Source organism: Carassius auratus, chromosome 32, assembly GCF_003368295.1.
Source record: "Carassius auratus strain Wakin chromosome 32, ASM336829v1, whole genome shotgun sequence".
In the NCBI taxonomy this organism is placed as follows: Eukaryota; Metazoa; Chordata; class Actinopteri; order Cypriniformes; family Cyprinidae; genus Carassius; species Carassius auratus.
Genome location: NC_039274.1, coordinates 23,591,756 through 23,609,162, shown reverse-complemented (window position 1 = coordinate 23,609,162; position 17,407 = coordinate 23,591,756). Strand labels below are relative to the sequence as shown.

Sequence of the window (17,407 nt, the reverse complement as noted above, 5' to 3'; positions counted from 1 at the left end):
CATACTCTTTTTTTTTTTTTTTCTCACCATCCAATTGATTTGAGTTTTTTGTTGTTGTTGTTGTTTTTGATTACTGGATAAGGATTTTTTTGAAATATTTATACTTACAACAAGCATAATCATTTTTATTATATAAATTACCTAGAAGTTACCATGCTATCTTGTGTCCCCCTTGGAATGTTGCCGAGACCCAGAAGAGTGCCCCAGTCCCCTGGTTGAGAACCACTACCATAAGTAATTGCTGTTAATACTGATATTATTGTTCAGACACCACACCAAAGCATCAGTCGCAGTCCAATCTGGGTCAGAAGGGAACACCAAACTCTGCCTCAAAAACCAAAGACAAAGTTAACAAGCGGAATGAGAGGGGTGAGACGCGGCTGCACCGGGCAGCCATACGTGGGGAGGCACGCCGGATAAAGGAGCTCATCAACGAGGGAGCTGACGTGAATGTAAAAGACTTTGCAGGTAAAGGCAGGCATCACAAATCACCTGACTTCCACCTTAATATTGTAACTTTCCGTTTATATTAAATGAGAAATTAAGTGACTACTATTGCAGTCTGGTTAAAATGGTGATGAGCAAACATTTAATAGTGACATACTCTTTATTTTAGGCTGGACCGCACTGCATGAGGCGTGTAACAGAGGGTATTACGATGTGGCCAAGCAGCTGCTGGCAGCCGGGGCTGAGGTTAACACCAAGGGCCTGGATGACGACACGCCTCTACATGATGCGTCTAACAATGGCCATCTTAAAGTAAGTACCTCAGAACAGATGTTTCAAGTTAAGTTTTATTATTACATTTTAAAATTGGCATTGACAGCCATATTCTGGTTTTATAGGTTGTGAAGCTGCTGTTACGATATGGAGGGAATCCTTCTCAAATCAACAGAAGAGGAGAGACTCCGTTAAAAGTGGCAAATTCGAAAACAATGCTTAATCTGTTGCTGGGAAAAGGCACTTACACCTCCAGTGAGGAGAGTTCCTCAGGTGTGTTATCATGAAGTTGTGTGAATAATTCCAGAAAGTGTCTAACAGGAAATGTGTACCTTAGGTTGATATTAAGAGTTCTTGTTTGTATCAACAGAATCTTCTGAAGAGGAGGATGCCCCATCATTTGCCCCATCCAGCTCTGTTGATGGCAATAATACAGACTCAGAGTTTGAGAAGGGCTTGAAATTAAAAGGGAAGGGCATGGACCCACCCAAATCCACCACCACTCCTGTCAAGGATGAGTATGAGTTTGACGAGGATGATGAGGAGGAGCGTGTCCCACCTGTGGATGACAAGCATCTGCTCAAGAAAGAGTTCCGCAAGGATCCCATCAGCAAAACAAACAGCTTAATCTCCATACCCAAGATGGAGGTTAAAACCTATTCCAAAAGCAACTCGCTGACACCAAAGAAAGCTGTGCGCAGGATCCTGTCGGACAGCAACAGCTCGGACGAGGATGACAGGACGTTATGTTTCACACCCACGTCCACTCCAAGGCAAACTGCACCTCAGACCAATGTCAAGAGCCGGGACTTGACGTCCCTGAGCTCTAAGCAGCAAAAGGACAAAAGTAAAGTCAAGAAGAAGAGGAAGAAGGAGATAAAAAATAATGTTAGTAAGGTGCGCTTTGTTAGAGCGAATGCCAAGTTTTGCACCTCGGATTCTGAGATTGGGGATGTGGAGAGTGAGGATGATAAAGGATCCATGCAGAGTGCAAATTGTGTAAAGGACTCTTCTACCTTGAGCCTCAAAGAACCCTCTGTTTTTAGTTCTCTGTCTATCTCGAATTCATCCTCCACACACGGGAGTCTGGGCTCTCAGAAACTCACACAGTCTCTGGCAGAGCAGCATCCAAAGCAGTGGAGGACAGATGGCTGGAAGACTGTGTCCTCTCCAACGTGGTCTGATGTCAGCTCCCTCTCAGACTCAGTCAGAACAAGGCTTTCCAGCGAGTCAGACTACTCTTCTGCCGACTCCAGCATTGAATCTGTGAAACAGGTGAAAAAGAAAGTGCAAGATAACAGAAAGAAAAATAACATGCATGCCAATGCAGTAGACAAAAAGAACTCGGAGTTCTACAAGAATTCAAACGCAGATGGGACCATTTCTAAAACGGACAAAGATGGAAAAGTGTTAAAGAAACACAAAGTGAAACACAAACATAAAAGTAAGGAAAAAGATAAAGCTCCAAGTGTCGTGTTGAGTCAAGACATGAATGAAAAGTTTGTCAAGAGCTTTTCTTTTGACTTTGACGATACCAGGCTGAAGTCGCTAATTGTTGAGACCGAGTCACCTTCTGAAAATAGGGTCAAATTGTCCAAACATGAGAAAGATCATTTTAAGAAGGAGGACAGACTGTCTAAGGGTAAATCAGAAGACAAGGACTGGCCAGGAAAAGAAACTCAAAGGGTGATCAAGGAAGAGAGGTCAAAGAAGACAAAGGAGTCCAACAAGGAAAAGGTGAGCAAAGAGGAGAGGGACAAACCTTTGAAGACTGAGAAGGAGAGAAGCATAAAAGACAAAGACAAGGCAAAAGAGGAGAAGCAGAAACCCCATAAAGATGACAAAAAGAAAAAGTCTAAGGATAAGTCTCTTAAAGTCGACAAAAAGAATGAGCAGAAAGACGACAAACATTTTAAATCTGAGAAAAGCATAAAAGAAGAAAAAGAAAAGTCAAAGAGGGATAAAAACATCAAGGAGGAAGCTGATTCTGAACATTGTGACTTAAAAAATCACCTACTAGAGGACACCAAGATGAGTGCGTCCGATGACCCCCATGATCGGTGGCAGTCAGACATGTCTTCTGACAGTTCGCTTTATGGAGATGATAGCTGGGACGCCCCTGTAAAAGAATACAAAGCAAATAATGCGGTCAAGTTAATTGTAGAAACAGTCAAAGAGGAAAGCAAGGAAAGGAAAAAGGAAAATAAGGTAAAAGATAAAAAGCCAGATCATGGAGAAAAACGTCCTGAAAAGGAAACCGCATCAAAGAAGAAAGACAAAGAGTCCTCTGAAAAGAATGCTGAAAAGAAAAAAGACTGGACAGACAAACAAAGATTTAATTCTGGTCAGTCACTGGAAAAGGAGAAGAAACGAAAAGAATCAGCAGAGGGTGTCAAAGAGAAGAAAGATAAGGATTCTGTGGATGGCAGCAGAGACAGAAAAGACTCCTATGAATTTACTAAAGAAAGGAAAGACTCCAAAACAAAACAAGAATCTTTGAGAGATGACTATGGGAATGAGGCCTTCTATAAAGACAAACCAGAAAATGAAAACACTTGCAAGTCTGACCCCAGGGAGAGAAACCACTCTGGAAAGGAAAGGGAGAAGAAAACGGATAGTGTGGAAAAGAAAGAGAAGTCCAAAGGAGAAAAACACAAGGACAAGCCTAAGGACAGAAATTTGGACCAGGAAAAGGACAAACCTGAGAAAAACTCAATTGATAAATCAATGAAAGAGAAAGATCCAGAAAGGACCTCCAAAGACAAGCGAGATGGGGTTAAAGAAAAACATAAAGATTCTCATAACAAAGAAAAAGAAAGGAAGATGTCATCTGAACAGAATAAAGATAAAAAAGAAAAGACATCCCAGGACAAACATGCTGATAGAGAAAAAGATTTCTCAGAGTTTAAGAAAGAGGAGCGAAAACCTGAAAAGGTGAGAGAGAAGACATGGTATACAATTGAAGATATTTTTACAGATGAAAGTGAGGATGAAGATGACAATTATAATGGGGGTGTTGCGAAATTTAGTGACTCTCTTGGACTGTCAGATTCACACAGGAAAGATTCCACGCCTGACAGAGATGAAATGGATAATTTCCAAACAGATAAACATAAGAAATACTCTGAGGGCAAAACACATTCCACGGAAAAACAAAAAGACAAGGAACATAAAGAGAAGAAAAAAGAAAAGGCAGCATTTGATGCTGGAAAAGAGAGAAAAGCCTCCATGGAAAAACACAAAGATAAAAAGGACAAAGATTCAACTGACACAAAACATAAGGAACGTAAGGACAGAGCATGTGTGGATTCAAATCAAGACAAGAAAAGCAAGCAGAAACTTCTTGACAAGAGAGACATCAGTGAAGAAAAGGGCAAAAATAAATACAAAGACAAGACTGAGCACTCAAAAGAACGAAAATTTTCAAAGGGGAGTGGTGAAAATGAGAAATCCCTGTTGGAGAAACTTGAAGAGGAGGCTATGAATGAGTATAAAGATGATTCCAATGATAGAAATAGTGACATTTCATCAGACAGTTTCACAGACAGAGGTCATGAGCCTCTTCTAAGCAGCTTCTATGATTCCTCCAACATCAGCATACCTGACATATCAGAGGAGAGAAGAGAGTCAGTATCCATTTCTAATCCACAGGACAAGTTCCGAGAGCGAGAGAGGCATAGACATTCATCATCTTCATCATCCAAAAAGAGCCATGACAAAGACAAGGAGAAAGTCAAGAAAGAAAAGGGCGAGAAAAAAGAGAAGTCAGAGGAGATCAGAGAATCCTATGGCCGCAGAGAAAGCTTGCCCTTTGACAAAGAGCCCATGCCTTTGGAGGCCGACCCTTACACTTTTCCATATGGTTCCAAAGCTGATGGTGAGGATGATTTGGAAAAAACTCTGGAATTTGAGAAGGAGATGTCCAAAAAGGACAAGATGAATAGTGTCATGAGCAGTGAGAAAATAAAAGACAAAAAGAAGAAAGAGAAACACAAGGAAAAAGTGAAAGAAGAAAAGCATAAATATTCAGATGGTTTTGGCTCCTTCAGGCACTCAAAAGATGAACAAAAATCTGGATTGAAGGAGAACACTCAAGTCACATGTCTTAAAGATAAATCTAAAGAAGACAGTTCTAAATTTGATGGGAAAAATAAGGAGAGAAATAAAGATATCATGGATAAAGATAGAGCAGATATAAAAACAAAGGTCAAAGATGAGAATGACAAAATCAGCCTGTCAAAAGAGACACCTCGAAAGGACAACCGCCCTCGTGAAAAGCTTTTGGTTGATGGTGATTTTAGACTAACAAGTTTTGGCAAAATGCTTAGTTTGAAAGACCAGGAAATTGAAGAGCGCCATAAGAAACACAAGGAGAGAATGAAACAGATGGAAAAACTGAGGCATCGATCAGGCGACCCAAAATTCAAAGATAAAACTAAGTCAAATGAAGAACTGAAGAAGAACCGCAGTGAACTCTCCAAAAAATCTGCTTCAGTGGAAACTGCTTTGAAAGAGAAAAAGCTTAAAGATATTGGCCTTCCAACCCAAATGATGTCGCCTGATAGAAAACCACAACCTATTGAGGGTCAGAACTCGAAAGACCAGCCATTTGGCCACCAAATGAAGGAAAGTCTTCCTGCATCTCCACGACCTGACCAGAACAGACCAACAGGTGTCCCCACCCCAACATCGGTCATCTCATGTCCAAGCTATGAGGAAGTCATGCAAACTCCACGCACTCCATCCTGCAGTGCTGAGGACTATCCTGATATCATGTTTGAGAATCTTGAGTGTCAGAATTCCTCTGCCACAACCATGTCAATGAATGCCTGCTCTCCTACGTTCTTTGATAGATATTCTAACTCGTCAAGTAACGTCCAGGAGGAAGCATGCATAACACCAGCAAAGGACATGCAGTTACCCCTAGCTAGTCGGTCTGTCCATTCTGATGTCAGAAGACCACTTGAGATTGAGTTCAAAGTAGAGGCTGACAAGTTAGGACAGCAACATATACCAGAAGGCACAGAATTTGAGTCTTCAGCCTCACATCTCACTGAGGACAAGATGGCAGCTGACAGACTTAATTGCATTTCCTCAACATTCTGTTTGTCACCTATCGGCATGATGTCTCCCATGCCTGACCCATCGCAAGATGATAGGGTGCCAGATGAAGCATCTCCTGTAAATTGCATCATGGATGGCAGTGAACACTCAGAAAGTGTCTTTAACAACTTTCTTATGAAGCCCTCAACTCCAGTCCATAGACCTGATCCCCAGGAACCTTGTCTGGATATAGCTGCTCCCCCAACTCCAGCACCTGCTGCCCTGCCTCCCATGGATCTTGATGATCTTTCAGAGCCACACCAAAGTGGACCTGGTCTAACACCAGTCCACCCTGTTAGTGGGAGTGACTACATGCCTCCTGTTGTTGAAGAGCAAGACGAAGAGGAGGAGGAGGATGATGATTTTGTTGAGGATGCCAGAGAAGATGACCATGCTCCAGTGGAGACCATCCAGTCCAGAAACGACCCTACTTATTCACTTGGTATTGAGGAATTGGACAAAAAGTCTTGGCTTGATTGTCCAGATAGAAGAGATCCTGATGTACTTACCATAATACCAACCCATCTGCAAGATAACTACATGGACAACTCATGTGATCAGTCCTTAGGCTGGAATTCAGAAGAGCTCATGAAATCACCTCATGAGAGTTACAGAGAGGTTGAGGCAGCGGTCTCAAAGATTAGCAGTCCCTATTCACACTCAGATTGTGATATGCATCATATACCAAGTGTAATGCCCGTGACACCACCTTACACTACTTATTCTGCAGCATACTGTCCATCGCAAATATCTGACTCTCATTATGAGGTCCACAAAGACACAGTGGAGGACATCCAATCACCAGAAAGACCTGTAACAGAGGCATTGGAGTCTGAATCATCTCAGCTAGAAACTTTCTTCACTGATTGCAAACCAAACCCTGACGAAGATCCGATGGACCTAGAGCCCCCATGTATGATGAAAGCTGATAGTCAAGGGTCTCCTACCTATGCTGCAGAAAACAACATGTGTGTAGATCCGCCAGTCAGCCAAGAACCAGTTGTTTCATGGGTGGATCCATTCTCAAGTGCACCTGATGAAATGGATGACATGGGTCCCTTCTCTATACCAGACCTTCCGTTTCCAGAGAAGGAGATGCAGGATCCTGATATAACAGCCTCAGAAATTGCAGAGAGTAAGCATCCACCTTCTCAGACGAGACCTCCAGTCATTGAGACAAGTGAAAATAAAATAATGGATGCTGACCTGCCAAGTTTGTCCAAAACTCCTTGTTCTCCTGCAGTTGTTCCTCAGACTGAATCTGGTCAGGATTTGGTTCCTCCAATAAGTGACAATGGCTATAGACCACAGTGCGAGTTGGAGCCAGAAACTCAGAACGTCCCAGATGTTCCTCCTATGAAAGAAACAATTCCAGAGGAGAGCAGAGCATTTGAAGATGTAAATGAAAACAATGTTAAATTGTTTTCTACTGAAAATGAAAACAGGCAAGAAGAACCAACCCCAGATAACATGATGCCATCAGTTATGGTGCAACATTTGGATCTACAAGCCACCACACTTTTATTAGGACAAAATCCTGTGGTAGCTTTGGGTCCCTCGTGTAGCCCTCATTCTTCTGTTCAGGTTCCAAGTGTCTCGGTGCCTAGCAGCACTCAAGTAACAGAGGAACTTGAAACAACCGCCAAGTTGTCAGTGACCATACCAGTATCTGATGCACCCAAGAAAATTGAGGAAATACCTCAGAGGATGACCCGGAAAAAGGCTCAGATGCTGGCCAATCAGAACAAGCAGAGTGCTGCATTAAGCTCATCAAGTGTCACATGTTCGGTATCCTCCTCTTCCGTCACCACAAGTGTGACCACCTCTTGTGTCACTGTAGAAAAGGAAAAAGAGCCCATCAGCTCAACCACAGCTCAAACGTCCACACCTGCACCTGCACAAATAACCAAAACAAAAGGCAAGCCTGTTGACGATGACGACAACCAGTCCCAACATCCACGCAAGAGGAAGTTTTCAAAATCAGGCCAGCAACAAGTGCAGGTTCAGCTTGTGAACACAGCCATGAAGCAGACTCGGGAGATGATCCAGCAGACACTGGCAGTCATTGTGAATGCCATCAAATTGGATGAAATCGAGCCATACCACAGTGACCGTTCCAACCCCTATTTTGAGTACCTTCAGATCCGCAAAAAAATTGAGGAAAAGCGGAAGATTTTGTGTTACATAACACCTCAAGCTCCCCAGTGTTATGCAGAGTATGTTACGTACACAGGCTCCTATCTACTTGATGGCAAGCCTTTGAGCAAGCTTCATATTCCTGTGGTAAGATTATGTGTATGTATGCATAAATACTCTTAAAACAGTGTCCTAACCAGGAGTATGATTATACTGACAATTAACTTTTTGTCCATGCTCAAAGTGAATATGGTATGTAACACTATACAGCCACAGTCAGAACATATGTGATGTTTAAGGCATTATATGGAGCAAGATTTTGGACCATTCTTGGTTAGGACACAGTATATTATCTCCATTAATGTGTTTTCATAAAGCTACAGGGATGTCCTGCTGAACTTTAGTCATTCAAGATGTGAAAATTTCCCTACTATCTTAGATTGCTCCACCCCCATCTTTGTCGGAGCCCCTAAAGGAGCTGTTCAGACAGCAAGAGGCAGTGAGAGGAAAACTAAGACTGCAGCACAGCATCGAGAGGGTAAACATTTACTCTTTGGCTTTAGTCTTTCTCTATTTTCTCTGTTTTCTCTCCTCTATGCATCATTTCAGAAGTCACCTTGATAGGATGCAACAATCACATGGCAAAAATCCTTTGAATCAAAGGCTTTGTGTAATAGAATTGCAACTTCTCTGCAATATACATTTCCACTAACCAAGCATTTAATTTAATTTAACCAAGCATATTGCAGTACGATCAGGTGCCCCATTTTATTTTCTTCTGATGTTCTTAATGTGACTTGAAGACCTTGATCGTTTCAACATAGTTTACCAGCTTTGTCCCTTGGTTATTAGATGAATGCTCTTAAGGTACCACTGGATCAGTTGGATGTCCAGTCTTGTTCTGATTGTATACCTCTTTACAGGAGAAGCTGATTGTGTCTTGTGAGCAAGAAGTGCTGCGAGTTCATTGCAGAGCAGCAAGAACGATCGCAAATCAGGCCGTTCCTTTCAGTGCTTGCACAATGCTGCTGGATTCAGAAGTCTACAACATGCCATCAGAAAGCCAGGTGAGAACTCATTTTAGCTACTATTGTTAATACATCAAAGATGTTAAAAAGCCTTTCAGTGTAGATTAAATTACATTTTTAACAAATCTTGTTCTTCAGGGGGATGAAAACAAGTCTGTGAGAGATCGCTTCAATGCTCGGCAGTTTATCTCCTGGATTCAAGATGTGGATGATAAGTACGACCGCATGAAGGTGAGGAGTTTCCTTATGCATCACTCATAGACCAACATGTTCAATGGACCCGAGACAAGTTCCATGTATTTTTCCCTTAATTTTAAGCCTAAAATGTGCAAGTACTGTAAATATTTTCCAAAGTCTAATTCTAATCATCATCTTCTGACAGACGTGTTTGCTAATGCGGCAGCAGCATGAGGCCGCCGCTCTGAATGCAGTGCAGAGAATGGAGTGGCAACTCAAGGTACAGGAGCTGGACCCTGCTGGACACAAATCTCTGTGTGTGAACGAGGTCCCCTCCTTCTACGTGCCAATGGTCGACGTCAACGATGACTTTGTACTGTTGCCTGCATGACACAGACACACATTGAGACTCTTGAGAGTTCGGTCTAATATTAACCATCTATCAAAGAGACATCAAACAAAGTTCGGTAAGGGCTAGCTGGTTTGAGGAGATTTCTTTGAGGAGAGAAAATATATATTATATAGAAAAAACGTAAATGACAAAACTCATCCTTTTCTGCCCGAGGAGGAACCGTCTTTTTACGGGAGAAAAAAACACAACTTGCACTTTTAACCTCAAGTTTTTATGGTTTTGTTTGGGATCTTGAAAGCAAAATAGTTTTGAACCTTGTCCCTCCTGTCTGGGGTTATTTGGGACAGAATTTTTCTCTGTCCCATCCCATTCTAAGTTACAACAGACATGGAGCTTGAGACAGGTTCGTCCACCTGTGTGCTCAGGAACAAAGGGACAGACAGCACAGGGGTGGACACAGAACAGCGAACACAGTCAAAACGACACGAGAGTGCAACAGGAGTGCTAACAATCCCTCAACCTGTTTGACCCTGAGTCTATAATGCCTACAGCAGTGGAGAGAGTAACTCCTGCTGTACAGCACCCCGTGCAGCCCCAAAATCAGGGCAGGAAGCTGCATGCAGGAGGCGTCAGCTCAGAGACGGAGCGGGAAGCAGAGACTGCGTTCAATTTTAGGGCATCCACACAGGGCCTTGAGACCTAGAGTGCCCTCTCGTGGTAATAAAGGTGAAGTTGGTCCCAGATGCATGGATGGAGGGTCCCTAAGCCAGGTCTGACATGCCTGGTTTCAAACAACTGCATAAGGAAAAGACTAATAAAAGAGCAAATGTTGCTGTCACAAATCACAAGACTTACAAGATTATAGTTTTTCCTTTCTTTTTTTTTTTAATGTGTAATATGTCTTTCTTTACTCGGGCATTTCATTGTTCCCTTTCTGAGGAAGTGACTTGAAACACTACAGAGCCAACATTAGTTTAATGGAAAAAAATACAAAACTGAAAAAAAAAAAAAAAGATTATTCCGTAAATGATGTACAGTTTTTATAATCATTAACCAATGTATTCTCGCTGCCTTCTAGATAATTTATTTTGCCACACATTACTGCACAGTTGTAAATAACTTATGTACTGTAACATCACTCAGTTAAGTGTAAAAAATAAATGAATAAAAGTTATCATTGTATGTACAGTTCACTTTCGGGCAGCACTCCCCCCCCCACACTATACAAACACACCACCCCCGCCAAAAGGTGTACGCATCGTCAGTATTTTCAAGACATCCATGCAGCGTCCTAAAGGTTTCTGTCCAAGGCTAGTCAAGTAAATCTCGATCGTCATCACCACCGTCATTAGGAAACACCATTTCTCCTGATTACTCTGTCAGGGCCAGGACCATAGTTTTCACATGTAGCAGAGTGATTATGGATTTATTTAAAGAACAGTAGAGGTATATTATTCATCATTTTATTACACAAGTATATATCTTTAAAAAGTATAAACCAAGAAAATGCCTTTATACAGTTAACGTCTCTGATTTCTTCTAAAGCTGCACAAGTCATAGGTAGGATATTTGGGATTGGGTCTGTCTAAATATTAAACCACGCCATGCACGGTGTAGTACATATTTGACTTTACACATTGTACAATTATAATCATGGGAGTTTTTAGTTTTTTTGGTGTGTGTGTGTGTGTGTCATACCCTCTGATCAGATTACATTTTTTTTTAAGACATGAAAACAGCAAGTTTCTTTTAAGTCCCCACACATACCCTCTCTTCAGCACTATACAACCGTTCTTAAAGATCTTAGCAATTAGGAGTTTGGGAAATCAGAATAAAATATCACCCCATCACCCGTTTAAAATATGTAGGTTCATTCCTGCTTTCCTGTGTTTTTTTTTTTTTTTTTTAATGTTCTGTTCTGTTCTCAATCTTATCTGCAATAACCAATCATTATATCAGACAAATGTTTTGCATTTTTTTCTTGCAGTTTTTTTATTTTCTAATGTGACGTTTATTGCGTGACCGTTATTAGAAACGTACTGATACGGACTTTTACAGACCAACATGGCAGAACAAAACATGCACATTGGGTTTACTATTCATATACATGGGCTTTCTGACTGTTTTTCCATATTTAACTTCCTTGTGAATGTCCTCTGATTTCCACATTAATATTATATTTTTCTTTTTAATGCACCAATATCAATTATTCTGACTTTTATTTTGTCATTTGCCATCTGAATAAACTTTACAATACATTTAGATGTTTAAATTTGTAAGAAAACACGGGATGAGTGAGGTGTTTTTTTTTTTTAGTTTTTTTTGTTTTTTACTGAGGGTTATTTCTGATTATTAGTTATTCTTTTTGTAATTCAAAAATTATGTTTTGATAATTTACCCTTTCTCATTACCTGCCTGTACTTCAGTTTGAGGTTGTGTGATGTTTGCTTAACCATCCAGGCTAGTTTTTTTTCCCCTCACCCATTTTTTTCTTTCATGAGTGATTGAGAGTCTGTGAAAACCCCACATGAAGCAGTTCTGTATGTGTGCATTGAGTCCGGGGGGCTACAGGTGTCACTAGTTCCACAGGTAATTGTTTTGGATGACTCGTATCCTGGTATTTTGTGAGTGCAGTGCAGACCAAAATGTCTACAAACAGATTCTTCTGAGAGCACAATATGAATCACTTTCTGTTCAGATTATGTTCACTTTTAGTGCTTTCTTTTGTGTTGTGTGGTTTATCTAACAAAAAACCCTATATTTCAGATAAATGCTTTTTCCCCCATGGAACCGAAATAGTGATTTGTTAATCAAATGGTTTATGTATCATCACTAGGCCCCTGTTTACGTACTGTTTACAAGATGATATGTGAATATTTCCACTGTCCTCTGACCTGGTGAGAGCTTTTTCGGGGTTCCCACCACTGAATCAATTTTAAAAGGCTTGAAATTGTGATTTGATAACGTATAACCTGAATTGTGTTTGGGCTTTACTATTCAGCACTCATAAGCCATAATTAACATTAAACTTGTATTTAATATTCGCTCTAAATATACTGTATTGGGACTAACTGACCATGAGATTGGACAACAGAAATCTTACACACGCTTGCCTGTTGACTCACTGACCTCTGTCTGCAACACATTACCTCTACTAAGTACACAGCTTACTGATTATTCCATTTATAGACAGAATAGTTAGATGTTGAGCCACAATTTCAAGCCTTGTTTTTAAAAAAAGTTATCCACAAGTCTAACAGATGATTCTTGAAATGGAACTGAACTCCTCTAATACGTTGAACTCTTCATAAATAGTAAAAAAGAAAAAAAAAAACTATTTATTATCTTTCTGACACCTGTGGTATGTTTGAGCTGAAGGTCTCTCTCCGCTGTGTAAATTTTCCTCTTGTAATGCGTAAACGAGACGTTGTACATAACTGTAAATAATATTCCAGGACGTTTTGCACCCTCCTCTTTGTACTAGTCTAAACTTGCGTAGAATGTGAGGTTCTAACAGCAACGAGACGTGTCGCGCTCGCTGCCGCTGATGTAACAATGTATCTTTTTTTCTTTTCTTTTTTTTTGTACAATGTAGTTCAATTGTGTACATATTGTTGGAGCAGCTACGGGAGGGGGAGGGGTCTGTTGATGCTATCGTCAGTGCTGTCAAAGATCCAGTACTTTCACCTTTAGCTGTGTTGATATCCTGCAATTCAAAAAGCGAGAAAATTAAAAATTCTAAATTGTTATTTTCTACACTTGCATGTACAGAGAGCGCGAGAACTGCTGTTGTTCCTCAGAGATTATGTTCGTAAATAAATTTTTGAAATGACTTTGCTTCTGTGGTTTCTTTTTGTGAGCTGCAATATGACCCATCCACCACAAGATTGAACCAGTTTTTATTTCTTTTCCTGATGTTAAATTCTATTCAGCCATTCATGTAAGATGAAGAATGCTTAATGTCATGACACTTGAGGATTATTTTTGCCATACAACTTTCTTTTTATTAAACGCAGCACTCCACTAAGAGTATTCATTTAATTAAATGGGGAATTTTGCCACATTTGAAACCTTTTTTTAACAATAACTTGAAAAGATAGTTTTTTTTTTCTTAAATATTAAATATAATTAGGAAATAGAAACATGGAAAAAGAAACAAAAGGTGATATTTCAGGAATTAATAAATGCAATTGATTAAATAATGAATTGTATTACATTAGAAGTACAATGCAACAAATTAAGTGTAGGCCTGTTATACAGTCCCTGAATGTATGTATGTCTGTGTGTGTTTCCATGTTCACTGAACAGCTATTAAAATGTTAATAATTGTGGAGGAAAGAATTTAGAAACATAAACTGAAAATTTTAAGTCTTAAATTGCTGATGCATGTCCATTGTAACATTATTAATATTTTTGAAAACCGCAAGGTATAATCCACAACTAATCGTGCATATTACAGGTTAGAGACTGAGTGAGTCAATATAAAGAAAAATAATGCAGGAACTAGATTGTGTTTATAATATACTTATAAATAATAAATATGCTACTTGATGCTTCTGGAGTTGTTTGTGTGAAAAGTTTACTTCCAACTCTCAAAGTTGCCAAAACCGGAAGTGACGTTATGGGAGTGCAGTCAATTTAAACAAAAGGTAAAAAATGGATCTCAAAGACAATTCAGACAATGAGGGAATTGTAATTGTTTATTCATTCTCGTATAATGTACAACAGCCATACAATTATGAGCCTGCTTTATGGCCAAGAGAGCAGGGACAGGCCAGGATTATTCTATCAATAATTCATGTTTATCCGTTGATCCTGGTAACCACAAACCACACATCAACAGAAAAACAATTTTATAATTTTAATTATTCCCACAGACATAATTTATGGTTCAAATGGATTAACTATAGTACATTTTAGTTATGTTGCTGTTCGAACATAAAAAAGGTCTGCAAGGTTACAAAGCTCGAAGTCCAGTTCAAAAGGAGATACTTTTCAAAAACTACAACGAACGACTTGTTTGGAATACAATGCTTATTTTCCGGGATTTGTGATATCACAAAGATCGATGAATGGGACGAGACCTGGTCAAGCTGCACTAGAGAAGGCAACGAATGTTATCACTATGTGACTATGACAGACAAACTTAAAGTGGTTACAATCATCCGGGTTTAAATCACACTTAAATTTATTTGATTTTGATGCAATATTTACACTGAAGCTCACAGCAGGCAGCTATGGTAAGGGGCATGACATTTCCCAACCAGGCGCCGAGTGAAGCCAATCACACCACATACTGGCCGAGCTAACCAATCACAGCACATTTTGTATTTCAGAAGGCGGGCCTTCGTTTGATACAGGAACTATTCGAGCTGTTCATGCCAGACTGGGGAGAGAGGTGAAAAAAAAAAAAAAAGTTTTTTGAACAACCTAGGATGAAAGCCTGTTCTAGTACATCCCCAAAACAAAATTCTATCTAAAGATTCCTTCACAGTTTAATAGTAATGACTATGAATTTTGTCACTGATAAAATGGATAACATCAGAAATACAATAACAAATGAAGATTCTACAGCGTCTAATACTTCAGCTTCATTCATCTCACCCAAAGAAAAACTGCAGTGCTTTACAACTATGGGACAGGAAGAGCTAAATAAACTTAAACTTAATAAACTTAAAAGTTATCACTGCATCTAAACCAACATGTTAGATCCTGTACCCACTAATTTACTAAAAGAGTTGTTACCTGTAGCCGAAGAACCACTTCTCAATATTATTAACTCATCTTTATCTTTAGGTCACGTCCCAAAACCATTCAAGCTGGCGGTTATTAAGCCTCTTATTAAGAAACAACTAGATCCTAGTGTACTGGCCAATTACAGACCCATTTCAAATCTTGCGTTTACGTCTAAAATTTGCTTTTTAATATTTGCTTCTTGCGTTAGATCAAGGCTGCATCTCATTGCTAGTTTTACTTGATCTTAGTGCAACATTCAACACCATAGATCATAGATCGATTACAAAACTATACAGGTATTCAAGTGCAGGCTTTAAGATGGTTTAGATCCTACTTGTCTGATTGCTACAACTTTGTTTATTTAAGCAGGGAGTCACCAGTCCCACAGTCACACATTTATCACCAGTAAAATATGGAGTGTCATGAGGATCTGTCCTAGGTCCTCTGCTATTTTCAGTATACATGTTGCCCCCTGGTAATATTATTAGAAAATGTGGGATTAGTTTCCACTGTTATGCTGATGATAATCAACTATATATCGCAATGAGACCAGATGAAACTTCCAAATTATCTAAGCTAACAGTGTTAAAAATGTAAAAGATTGGATGACAAATAATTTTCTCCTATTAAATTTGGATAAGACTAAAGGAAAAAATAAGTACACAGAATCTTGTAGATTACAATATGCAACAAGACAGATGTACTGTTAATTCCTCTACAGTCAAAAATCTGGGTGTTATATGAGACAGCAACTTGTCTTTTGAAAATCATATTTCCCATGTTACAAAAACATTTTTCATCTTCAAAGCATTTCCAAGCTACGAAACTTGTTTCCGGTTTCTGATGCAGAAAAGCTAGTTCATGCATTCATGACCTCTAGACTGGACTTCTGAAATGCATCTTCAATAAACAAGCTACAGGTAGTCCAAAATGCTGCAGCTAGAGTCCTTAAGAGGTCAAGAAAATATGATCATATTAACCCAATTTTACAGTATCTGCACTGGCTACCTATTAAGTTCTGTATCAGTTACAAATGATCATTACTTACCTATAAGGCCCTAAATGGTTTAGCTCCTGTGTACCTAACTAGCCTTATAGCACGTTACAATCCATCACACTCCCTAAGGTCACAAAACGCTGGACTTTTGGCAGTTCCTAGGATAGCAAAGTCCACTAAAGGAGGTAGAGCTTTTTCACATTTGGCTCCCAAACTCTGGAATAGCCTTCCTGATAATGTCCGGGGTTCAGACACACTCTCTCTGTTTAAATCTAGATTGAAAACTAGAATAAAAAGAAAAAAACTTGAAAACATATCTTTTGCCAAGCATTCCAATAATGCATCTCATAATCTTGTACTACAGTTATATCTGATCAAATGTGCATTATTATTCTTTAGCTTGGGTTAAACTAATTAATTCTACTTGGTTGGAAGAGCAGCTACGCTAATTATGTCTTTATATGTTTTTCTGTTTTGCCAACTAGGATTTCCACAAGCTCCAGTCTGGATCCAGAACACCTGAGAAGAGATGATGCTGACCCCTCAGAGGACCCCAGATGATGCCAACCCTGAATCAATAAACAGAACTAACAAATTTTGCTAAGTTTGATTGCATCTTAATAATTGCTGTTAATAGTGTTCATTGTCTGTTTGACTAAGTCTTTAATTGATTTTTCCATACATTTCTGCTATATGTATATAAACTGAGTCACCACTTATAAGCTACTACTAAATATTATAGAAAATATACATTTTCTGTAAAGTTGCTTTGCAATGATTTGTATCGTAAAAAGCACTATACAAATAAAATTGAGTTGAATTGAAATTGAGTGATCATTAAACGTTTTGTTTTTGTGAAGACCAGTATATGAACCATAAATCATGCTTTTTACAATCATTTAACATTTTAATGTTACCAGATAGTGTCCTTCCCTGCTTTATGGTACTCATATTATTTGAGCAGGTCTTAAAATGTCTGAAATATGAGCTTTAAAATCCTGCAGAAACACTGTAAACAGCTTTCCCCACTGAAATGAAACTCAACAAACTCAAAAAAGATAACTCAGAAGAAACAGTGAATCGAATCTTTGAACAAGTTCGTTTACATGAATCATCCGAGTGAACCGATCGGCTAAAATGAATCAAACTTCCCTGTGC

The 17,407-nt window shown here is 39.3% G+C and overlaps 1 protein-coding gene across 2 annotated transcripts in view; it reads left to right on the top strand.

Annotated features, from left to right (window-relative positions):
• Positions 1–13,348, top strand: part of LOC113051862 (ankyrin repeat domain-containing protein 11-like) — a 130,429-nt gene extending 117,081 nt beyond the window's left edge. For both annotated transcript variants that reach the window (XM_026216017.1, XM_026216018.1), the window contains 8 exons: positions 268–468; positions 617–759; positions 846–993; positions 1,091–8,106; positions 8,399–8,497; positions 8,883–9,026; positions 9,126–9,218; positions 9,370–13,348. In XM_026216017.1, the coding sequence (XP_026071802.1) occupies positions 268–468; positions 617–759; positions 846–993; positions 1,091–8,106; positions 8,399–8,497; positions 8,883–9,026; positions 9,126–9,218; positions 9,370–9,555 (8,030 nt within the window). In that variant the 3' untranslated portion in view covers positions 9,556–13,348. The remainder of the gene's footprint in view (positions 1–267; positions 469–616; positions 760–845; positions 994–1,090; positions 8,107–8,398; positions 8,498–8,882; positions 9,027–9,125; positions 9,219–9,369) is intronic.
• Positions 13,349–17,407: the final 4,059 nt, after the last annotated feature.